Source organism: Microchirus variegatus, assembly GCF_963457635.1.
Source record: "Microchirus variegatus genome assembly, chromosome: 5".
Taxonomy (NCBI): Eukaryota; Metazoa; Chordata; class Actinopteri; order Pleuronectiformes; family Soleidae; genus Microchirus; species Microchirus variegatus.
The window spans coordinates 16,896,898-16,908,659 of NC_139806.1; the positions used below are offsets into that span (position 1 = coordinate 16,896,898).

Consider the following 11,762-nt stretch of genomic DNA (forward strand, 5'->3'; position numbering starts at 1 on the left):
TTGTATTTATTTATCATTTGAAATAAAATACATTTTAGATAAAGGTCTGTCTCGTTTGGAAAACAGTTGTGGTGTGCACACATGTTAAAAAAAAAACATGCCACACTGAAAATGTTCAATTTTAAGAATTGTGGAAAAGAAATGTTACACTGTATATTACAGCATTGTGATTTTGCATTTTATTTTGCATAATTAGGTGGTGACTTGCACTGCTCTGTGTGTTCATTGTTCATGTTGTGCAACACCGTATGGGATGGTGTATTCTCAACACATTCTGAGTGAAACCAATAGTGATCTTTCTCTTTTTATTTATTTATTAGAATGAAATAAACAAAATACTGCAGATAGTTTCTGTCAATCACTGCAAAACTATGAATTAATTAATTAGCATACCAGTGTTTTGATTTTTGATTTGACACTTCTCTCAAAGGTTTTATTATGTTCAAAATATTAAATGTTTAATTAAACTATTTATCCATTTTACCCAATTCAGGATGTCTTCACTTCTAATGAAGACCAAAAGCCCCAAAATAAGTTTAATAAAGCTCTCCTTTGACTTATTTTTTTCTTATTCAAATGTGTCTAGGATCAACATTACAATTTGGACTGCATTATGTCAGATCATGCAAACACTAAATACAACATAGTCCAGCTGTGTTGCTGTAAAATAAATCAACAAATATTCTTCTCCCATACAGTAAAGAAGAAATAAACGCCCACAACATGACTCTGGTAAAATGCTGTTACTGATTTCTATTTTTATTCTATTTCTGTATCTTATTTTTTAATTACAACATGGATCATTTATCTAATTAAATCCTGTAATGATGAAATGCACTGCTAGTTGATTTGGCCTTCTTAACAGGGTCGACCTCAAAGCTCTTCCACAGACGGATGGTTTCATCCCCTGCACCGGTTGCAATAGTGGAGCAGTCTGGGCTCAGAGTCAAGCTGAGAACTCTGCCCTTGTGGCCTAAAAACAGAAATTATATTGAAGTAAAGTTCACTAGGTGTTATCTAAGTAAGTGTGAAAGTATGAGAAACAAGCACAGAGTCTGTCCTCTCAAAACAATGACATACCGTTGAGCTCTGCGACTCTGGTGAGTGCTGGATACTTCCAGATGACAACGTTGTTGTGGGCATAACCGTGGGCAGAAACCAGCTCCTTGTAATTGGAAGCAAACACCAGCGAAGAGATCTAAAAGACACAGTGAACAAGTAATCAAGAGCCATGTTGTCGGTTTCAAGTTCTCAAAATCAAATAAAAGCAGCAACTTTATCTGATGGTTTTCATAAAAACACAAGAATGTATCAGTGTGCAGTACCTGGGACTGAGTGTCAAGAGAAGTGAGGCAGGAGCCACTGTCTACATTCCAGGTTCGGATGTGACGATCACTGGTACCGCCTCCAGATGCCAGGACGTTTGGCTTCCATGGACACCAGGCTAAAGCCTACAGCAACACATCCAGATAGATTTTACACACCTATAACAGAATATTCATGACAGGTATCTTCATGGAAACAAGCATACACTGTAGTTGTCTACCTTGACAGCTCCTTGGTGTTTGCTCCAGCAGTGGACCGGCTGGCTCCCATTGCTGGTGCTTCCGTCCTGCACACGGGGCCACACACACACCAAGTTGTCATTGCCCCCACTGGCCAAGTATCGCCCATCTGGAGACCACTTCAGCCCACACACCTCCTGTGAGTGGCCAGAGATTGTGGCGATATGATGGTTTGCCACCCTCACATCATGATGGTGAATGTTCCCTGATCTAGAGCCACTGAGGGGGATAGGAAACATGACTTTTAGTCCATCAAAAATCAAAACCATTTGAATGAATGGCCTTAAAATGAGACGAGGAAACAACTGTACCTGGATAGAACATGGTCATTCCAGCTCAGGCTCCCAACTCTAGCTGTGTGGCTGCCCATGCTACGTAAACGCTTCTGGTTTTCAACATCCCACAACTGAGAAAAGAGAAAAAAAAGTCTTAAATATGGCTCCATGATGCACAGGAGCCACAGTAAGCAGAACTCCGCCTCAACACACGGTGTGGATATAAAAACTCTCAGAGCCTTTAACTGCAGTCTCCCATTCACTCGTGAGTCACGGCACCTGCTCCTACACTTTGCAAATGTATCTTACCTGGATGAAAAAACACACAGACTTTACTTTGACCTAAAGATGAGGAAATGAAATAGAGAAGAACAGAAAGAAAAAGTAGACTCCTGCTGGAAGATGGGGAGATAGATGGAGGAGTGCTTCTAAACTAGCTCTCTGTTTATGTGCAATATGTCGTTAAACTGCCACCAAAATTATTAAAATGTCACTTCTCTACATTTTACCTGAGGACTTAATCCCCACTTGAGCAGGTATACTTTACATGAAAAACCTTGTTTTTAAACACTGGTTATTAACACCGAACAATCCAGGGTGTACCAGCCAATCACTCTATGTCAGCTGAGATTGGCATAGCTGTGGAGGATAAAGCAGTAGAAAATGGATGGATGGATGATTAATAACACATTTTCCTGTCAGCCAACAAAGTCAGCAGTGATATTTTCAGCATTTTACTGGGACTTTAAGTTCCAGGCATCCTTGTGAACTCAGGGTCCATGTGTACATCACCACACACTGACCTGAACTTGAAAATCACTGCTGCCGACAGCCAGGTAGCGTCCCTCTTTGGACCAGGATAATGAGCAGACGTAGTCCTCTTCCCGTTCCATTTTCGTTAGAAGAGTGGTGACTCCTTGAGTGGCATCCCACAGATAAACACAGTTGTGAAGAGCCACAGCAAGAACATTTTGACTGCTCCAATCAAGCAGATTCAAATCTGTAGAAGAATATGTAGAAATGAGAACTTTGATTTACACGGATCTTTTTCTAGCGCTGTATTCTCATCTATCTTCCTCAGATTGCTGTACACACTCACCCACACACATACATATATATATATATATATATATATATATATATATATATATATAGTACATTTATATAAAGCATACATTATGGATATAGGACTGTCCACAAATAAATATAGGAAATAAAAATAGGAGACTGTGAAGTGCTAAACTTACAGAAATCATTACGAAGCTCAGGAGCATCCAAGATTTTGTCAGGAGTTGAAGATATGTATCTTGTCTTCTTGCCCAAGGCAGGAGTTGCAGTCTGACTGTAGAGGACTTTCAAATTGTTTTGATAGCCTATAAACAGAGAGGAAAAAACACTTGATTAACAAATCCTCACCCCCTTTATTTATACTTTGCAGCATGTTGATATATAATATCATCACCTTCTGGTGCATTCATTGGTTTCCCTCCAAAGTGAAGGATCTTTGCGTCTTCAATGTTGAATCCATTTCATGCAACAGACAAGGATTCAATCGAAACAACTGTTGTACATAGTTGAACAATTCCAAGCATCAAGATCAAAAAAATAATAAATATTAAGAGCATTAATAATATTTATTATATGATATATATTCATGTATATTCATGTCATTAATATACACTGTGTGTGCTTGTTATTCTTTAATTGTTAACAGTTGTTGTAGAGACTGTGGGTTTGGATGGAGATTTAGGATAAATGTGTCTATACTGTATATTGAAGAGCTGCAAAAATGACAAAGATCTGTAACATTCTGCACAACAATTATATTAAATTTTGCAGGGGTAACATTGCTCTTTTGTTGCACACACATTACCTGGAGTTTCGCTCGGTGTACTCGGAGACACATAGGCAGATTTCCCCGGACACAAAAAGCTGAGGCCAGCGGTGTTGGAGGAGCTGGTCTTCCGCTGCCACCTCGCCACAGGAGCGTCTGTCGAAGTCATGTCCAACTTCAGCAGGATCCTGTTTATGTCTTCCTCTAACTCAAACTGCGCCATTTTATCCAACTGTTCACATGAATGGGACAAAGAATACAACTGTAAACTTTAATCTGCAGTGTTTACGTAAAACAAAAGCTAGTAACAGCTGCGCACTGTTAGCTCAACAGCAGAGTTAGCACTACGTTAGCAGCTAGTTTGAGACGTAAACGTTTCATTGAGGACAAAAACCCTTTGTAGCTTAAATAAAATGTGATAAAATCAGACAACAAAATAATATTAGTTATGACGACTGTATTTCATACAAATTAAAGTCAACTTAACGCAAATATACATAACAGGTTGTTGCCTTAAACAGTTAAATCTGTGTAAAATAAAAGCAAACTACATGGACATTCATCCAAATTTCCTTCAGCTTTATCAAATTAAATTTAAAAAAAAAAAAAACCGACTCCGTTTTGTCTAAAAATTAACACGTACAAGTCACTTTTTCCACAAAACGCGGAGAACTATGATTTTACACTTACCTCAATATGCAACAGTTGAGAATATTACGGTGAATGTGGCGAGAAATGACAAACAGTTTAAATGCCTGTGAATGACTCCTGCTGTGCGCGCGCTCATGGTAACGTTAAGTTTGGTGGAATGAAAACAACTTTTATTAAATCACATCCACTGCACAAAATGTTGGAATTGTAAGGCCTCATTCCCTGGATTTAATAATGACTTTACATTGTTTTTTCTCTTAAAAAATAGAAATAAGCAAAACTACAAAATAATAATAATAGCAACAACAACAACAACAATAATAATAATAATAATAATAATAATAATAATAAATAAGCCATGCTATTGCCCATTATTTATTATTATCTATCAATAATTTTCTTTCTTGTACCTCTGCTCCATTATATGTTAATTTAAAATGTATAATATAAAGTGTAATTGTATATTGTACATAACTTTCATCTGTATCATTATCATCTATGTGTGTTTGTATATTTGCATTGTTCAATTATTTCACAACGAAGAAAGTAAACAATATACAGTATATAGATGGAAACATGTGTATACCGCCATCTAGCGGGAAAACCTGATGGTTGGTTTTCAAACTGTTTTCCATATCCAGACCTTTTACTTCTTTTTTTCTGACTCACATTGTTGGTTCACACCACAGTTAGCTTTTACAGACTGTTTAATTACCAATTCTTTAAAATCATGAACATTTTATGAATATTGTGATTTTTGTTGTTGTCGTTTGTCTGTTAAATGTGCAACGACCTGTCCATGAATGTATGCAGTTAAGTACATTTGGATACAGACGCACAGCACAGTCACAAATACTGTAGACATAAAACAACAACAATAAGAACAGTAATGTATCATGCTGGGCCGAATTGCACATTGCCTCTTTATAGTGCAGTGTAAATTGCATTGTACTTTATTGCAGGTTGTCCATTTATACATCAGATAGATGGAATATAGTGGAGAATCATGTCCACAGACCTGGTCCGTCCTCAGTAAAACGTTCACTCAAGCATAACACTTTTCTTATAACCTCATAACTCAACATAAAACAACAAAGAGAAAAGCTCCTGCTTAAGTGGTGTGACATATACTCCAATACTACATATTGACTCGCAGAGGTACCAGTGTTGAAGTGTATGTGGTCAGAAATTCAGACTGGCTCAGTAAAGTGGTAGACCGTTGCTGTTGTGGCAAGGGTTCAGTTACATTCATTTAGGGGCATTGTCCTTGCATTTTATAAAGACACCTGAGGCATTGCAGTCAAAGACTTATCTGAACTGTAAATACTTAAAATCTCCAATTTTACCAAACAAAAAAATAATTATTTTCTTCACTCTGCAAGGCCAAAGGGCTCCAATAGACGAGGAAAACAAACAAAACAAAAAAATGTGTACCTTTAGCCAAAGTGTGAAAACATGCTCATCCTTTTTACTTTTCAGTCCCATCTATTGAAGACTGAAACGCCCCAAAAAAAAATTATAAAAAAAAAATCTGAATTGCTGAGAAGATCCAATTATAGACATCCCAAACCAAATCTGGTTTCGCAGTTAGTTTGAATCTTGCACTTTTTTTCCCCCCCAAATAAGATTTAGCTGTCCAAGAGCAACATGAGAATTCAGACTTAATGATGTTTTTCACTGAATGCAACATAGTACAGTGAAAAACTGTTGCTCTACAATGGAAAACTGACAAAGCAATTTCACAATTTAAACACATTTAAGTTTTATAAGCAGCTGACAAAATCAGTTATGCAATCAAACAATTTATTTGTAACCCAGTCCAAGATTTAAAAAGGCATCCTCTTACAATGCAAGCTAAATGAAGGTTATAAGCACAGTTGCAGAACACATAAGTTGAGAACAAACACTAAATTTTTGCTTTACAACATTTGTAGACCTGTATAAATAATACAGACAGGAGCAGTAAGATGCAAACGATGGCTAAAACACTGGGTGAAAATCTTTATTGCAAATTAGATAAAATATTCATGCAAAATCATTCGGCAAAGACCCAAAAATGTAAAAAAAATAATAATTTATCTGATTGAATGATGAAATGCACCGCTAGTTGATTTAACCATCCTCTCTTTGGCCTTCTTCTTAACAGGATCAACCTCAAAGCTTTTCCACAGACGGATGGTTTCATCCCCTGCAACAGTTGCAACGGTGGAGCAGTCTGGACTCAGAGTCAAGCTGAGAACTCGGTCCTCGTGGCCTAAAACAAACAGAAATTAGATTGAACTATAGTTTACTCTGTTATTCAAGTATGGGAACAAGCACAGAGTCTATCCACTCAAAACAATGACATACCGTTGAGCTCTGCGACTCTGGTGAGCGTTGGATACTTCCAGATGACAACGTTGTTGTGGGCATAACCGTGGGCAGAAACCAGCTCCTTGTAATTGGGAGCAAACACCAGCGAAGAGATCTAAAAGACACAGTGAACAAGTAATCAAGAGCCATGTTGTCGGTATCAAGTTCAGTTCTCGAAACCAAATAAAAGCAACAACATTATCTGATAGTTATCACAAAAACACAAGAATGTATCAGTGTGCAGTACCTGGGACTGAGTGTCAAGAGAAGTGAGGCAGGAGCCACTGTTAACATTCCAGATTCGGATGTGACGATCACTGGTACCGCCTCCAGATGCCAGGACGTTTGGCTGCCATGGACACCAGGCTAAAGCCTACAACAACACATCCAAATAGATTTTACACACCTATAACAGAATATTCATGACAAATATAACCATGTCATCACAGAGTCCAGTGAAACAAGTATACACTGTAGTTGTCTACCTTGACAGCTCCTTGGTGTTCACTCCAGCAGTGGACCGACTGGCTCCCGTTGCTGGTGCTTCCGTCCTGCACACGGGGCCACACACACACCAAGTTGTCATTGCCCCCACTGGCCAAGTATCGCCCATCTGGAGACCACTTCAGCCCACACACCTCCTGTGAGTGGCCATTTATTGTAGTGATATGATGGTTTGCCACCCTCACATCATGATGGTGAATGTTCCCTGATCTAGAGCCACTGTGGGGGATAGGAAACATGACTTTTAGTCCATCAAAAATCCAAAAAATTTGAATGAATGGTCTTAAAATGAGACGAGGAAACAACTGTACCTGGATAGAACATGGTCATTCCAGCTCAGGCTTCCAACTCTAGCTGTGTGACCGCCCATGGTACGTAAACGCTTCTGGTTTTCAACATCCCACAACTGAGAAAGAAGAAAACCAGAACCACCAGTCAGGATTTTTGTTAATATTCTGTACAACACAGATGTTTGGACTTTGAGTGGGTAGAATATACACAATTTAAACCACCTAGATTTTTTTTTTTAATGCCTCAAATTTGCTATGGTGGTTAGAAACGTTTTACTGGGACTTTAAGTTCCAGGCATCCTCATGAACCCAGGGTTCCATGTGTACATCACCACACTGACCTGAACGTTGGAATCACTTGTGCCGACAGCCAGGTAGCTTCCCTCTTTGGTCCAGGACAATGAGCAGATGTAGTCCTCTTCCCGTTCCAGTTTCGTAAGAAGAGTGATGTCTCCTTGAGTGGCATCCCACAGATAAACACTGTTGTGAAGAGCCACAGCAAGAACATTTCGGCTGCTCCAGTCAAGCAGATTCAAATCTGTAGAAGAATATATAGAAATGAGAACTTTGACTTATACTGATCTTTTTCCTAGTGCTGCAGTCTCATTTATAGGACATTATCCATCTTCCTCGGATTGTTGTAAATAGATTAAACATCGATTATGGATATATTCCTGCGCAAGAACATAATAGGACCGTCAACAAATAAAATAGTACACGCTGAAATGCTAAACTTACAGAAATCATTTCGAAGCTCAGGAGCATCCAAGATTCTGTCAGGAGTTGAAGATATGTATCTTGTCTTCTTGACTGAGGCAGGAGTCGTAACCTGACTGTAGAGGACTTTCAAGTTGTTTCGATAGCCTATAAAATAGAAACACACAGAAATCCTCACCAAATGTATTCATACTTTGCAGCATATTGGCATAATATCCTTAAAATGGGAATCCGTATCGATTCCTGGATCGGATGTTGGGCAGCTTAAAAAAAAAAATATTGGATGCAATTCAAAAATCCTATAAGTCACATGCTTCACTATGCACCGACTATCAAATGCAAATAAAAATCAGCAAAAGCATTTTGGCTTCCTCCCACAGTCAAAAACATGCAATATGGGGATGAGGTAAATTCATCACTCTAAATTGAATGCATGAGTGAATGGTTGTTTGCCTCCATGCGTGTCCCTGTGATGGACTGGCAGACTGTCCAGGGTGTGACCCTGCCTATCGCCCTATGAGCTGAGATTGGCACAGCACCCCTGTGACCCTCCGGTGGAGGATAAATCGGTAGATAATGGATGTTTGGGCCATCTTATTTTTTCTTTTATGAGAAACATTTGTTACAGATGAAAAACCATGTTTTTGAAATGACTCTACACAAATTAATTACCTGCTTCGAGTTTGTGATATTGCATCGTATCGTCCCATCCCCAATATCCTTACCTTCTGGTGCATTCAGTGGTTTCCCGCCAAGGTGCAAGATCTTTGCGTCTTCAATGTTGAATCCGTTTAAAGAAACAGACCACGCTTTCTGGTTTTCCTGTTAATGTTATACAGTCAACAATAAACTCTGGAACATACAAAACGAATCATAGACAGCATCTAAGGTCACTTATTCTGGACGACAAACTGAAAAACTACAACACGTAAAGCTTAGATAGAACTGTAAGAACACCTGCAGAGGAGGTCAAACTTCACTTACTGATGTTGTATTGTTTGTGTCCACGGGCTCATTCTCCTTTGTGAGCAGGAAACTTGCCACATCCATTTGGTTACTGTTTCTGGTGGGAATGAAGCGGTCAGCACCGACCTTGGAAGGAGTTTTTTTTCCTTTGCCTATGAAACAAAACATATTTATAAGAATAATACAGAGAGACGGTCAACATACAGCTGCAGTGCGATACAAGCTGCTCTGCATAGGGTAGCAAGGTTCTGTTACAAGTGGTGAAGGCAGCCGACCAACTGATATGGGACCAAACTACAACGTCTAAAAGGGCATTTACACTGGAAAAAATTAACGTCTGTTCTCTCCCAATAACACTAAAAATGCAGAGCGTTCACATACAGAACTCAGGCGAACAAACACCTTTCCTTCTCCTGTAAATTGTGCACTGATGGACAGGAAAACAATGACAGATTTAACATTATATCAGGCAACTTAACAACTGAAAGATAGAATACGTATGCATGTATGGTCACTTAGAGAATTACAGTGGTTTTTAATCCACAGTTAATAAAAGAAAGGGAGGTGTAATTCCACTTTACAAACAGCCCCTGTAAAGCTGCATTTCCACCCAGTCTCAACCACATTCAATTTAACTGTTGTACATACCTTTGAACAATTCCAAACATCAAGACGACTAGTTACATTCTACAAGACAATTATATTAAAATTTGCAGGGGTAACATTGCTCTTGTATGAAGTACATTACCTGGAGTTTTGCTCGGTGTTTTGGAGGAACTCAGCGACACATTGGTAGATTTTCCCGGAGACAAGCAGCTAAGGCCAGCGGTGTTGGAGGAGCTGGTCTTCCTCTGCCACCTCGCCATAGGAGCGTTAGTGATGGGCATGTCCAGCTTCAGGATACTGTGGATATCGTTCTCTAACCCAAACTGCGCCATTTTGTCCAACTGTTTACACGAATGGAACAAAGAATACAACTGTAATCTTCAGCGTTATTTCAAAATGCTAGTTACGGCTGCGCGCTGTTAGCTAAACAGCAGAGTTAGCACCACTTTAGCAGCTGGTTTGAGCCAGTAAATGTTTAATTCGATGGCAAAAAAACGCTTCATAGCTAAAACAAACATGTGTTATAACCAGACAACATAATATTAGTTCATGCGACTGTATTTAATACTAATTAAAGTCACCTTAACGCAAATATACGTCACAGTTTGTAGCTTTGGCCCGTCAATGGCTAAATCTACGTCGAAACGTAAAATAAACGCAAACTACGCGGACATTCATCTATTTAATTCATCCTAAGTAAATCAAAACTGACTCTCCTCATCTAAAAACGAACACATATTGTCACCTTTTCCAGAAATCACGGAGAATTCCGAGTTTACACTTACCTCGATATTCAACAGTTTGAATCTGGTGAGTAATAACGCCACACAGTTTAAATGCTTGTATCTCGTACTGTGATTGGTTGAACTGCCGCACTGCTATGGTAACGCTGCGTGTGCGTCGTTGTGATTGGTCGACCGAAAACAACTTTCTTCGGCCAGAAAAATATGTACCGCCATCTAGAGGGCAAACATGGTGGTAGGTGGTCGTCATATCAACAAACCAGTATTTTCCATGGCCAAGCCTGTTTTGGTTGGTCCACTCAGTTAGCTTTTCCACAGGTTGTTTGTAAAACTGTTGTAGAACAATTTTTTTTTATCAATATTGTGATTTTTGGTGAGTGAGTGAATGCGTGTGTGCGTGTGTTGCTGTAAATTGTTGTTAGCTTGTTATGTTGTCTATCACTAAACCTGTTGAATGTGCAACCTGTCCATGAACACAAAGGACACAGAACAGCTAGACATACTATAGACACAAACTCACTAAATTGCCCTTTTATAGTGGAGTGTAAATTGCATTGTCCCTTATTGCAGGTTGTCCATTTATATATCATAGATACGTTACATATATAGTGGGGAATCAATGTCCACAGACCTGGCTTGTCCTCTGCAAAACTTTCACCTTTTTTGCTTAGTGCGAGTTTCAGGATTCACAAACAAATGATAATGGATCCTGAAGGTATATCTGAGAGCATCCTCAAACATTGGTTTCATTTATTTGTTTTCAGTTATGCCGCTGATATGATTGAACACTTTTGCAATAATATATAGATAATGATAATGGCTTCATAATAATACATAATAAAAGCTCAATTTATAACAATGGCCACTGTGTTTTGGGGATCATTTTAATCAATCTAACCAAAATAAACTGGGAAATATAATGACATTAAATTGTGCACTTTGTTGTTCACATTGAGGGAGCACCAAGGTAGCATTCTGTTTGTGACCAACCTTTATTCACAAGTCATACGTTTGGTGCTTTAAATAATGCTTTTAATTGCATTTAATTGCATTCCCCTCCTTTTAATCCTTTTTTTTTTTTTTTTTATATAAATACATTTTATTTTTGCAGTTCTTTTTGTTATAATTGACAGAAACACTGAAGAGAAGTGTAGGGCTGTTTTCGATTTTGTTTTTTAAAACCCATCTTTCTCTGTTGTTGTGGGATTGTGAACCCCACTAACCTAAATCAGTGAAAAAAAACCCAGTATATTCTTTGA

The 11,762-nt window shown here is 38.5% G+C and overlaps 1 protein-coding gene and 1 pseudogene across 2 annotated transcripts; both read right to left on the reverse strand.

The window, feature by feature from the left end:
- Nucleotides 1-812: 812 nt before the first annotated feature.
- LOC310927283 (cell division cycle protein 20 homolog) lies at nucleotides 813-3,897 on the reverse strand (annotated as a pseudogene). The gene is made up of 9 exons: nucleotides 3,714-3,897; nucleotides 3,303-3,401; nucleotides 3,088-3,213; nucleotides 2,644-2,840; nucleotides 1,877-1,971; nucleotides 1,547-1,784; nucleotides 1,326-1,451; nucleotides 1,081-1,198; nucleotides 813-973 (listed from the first exon to the last, which is right to left on the reverse strand). The product of its transcript is annotated as a cell division cycle protein 20 homolog (transcript).
- Nucleotides 3,898-6,400: 2,503 nt separating this feature from the next.
- On the reverse strand, nucleotides 6,401-10,092 carry LOC310927552 (cell division cycle protein 20 homolog; the record flags this gene model as incomplete). The annotated part of the gene is made up of 10 exons (XM_083889867.1): nucleotides 6,401-6,579; nucleotides 6,675-6,792; nucleotides 6,925-7,050; nucleotides 7,163-7,400; nucleotides 7,493-7,587; nucleotides 7,813-8,009; nucleotides 8,210-8,335; nucleotides 8,914-9,010; nucleotides 9,173-9,306; nucleotides 9,903-10,092. 10 exons carry the CDS (start codon nucleotides 10,090-10,092, stop codon nucleotides 6,401-6,403), a joined length of 1,500 nt encoding a protein of 499 aa, XP_083745993.1.
- Between the last annotated feature and the right edge of the window lie 1,670 nt (nucleotides 10,093-11,762).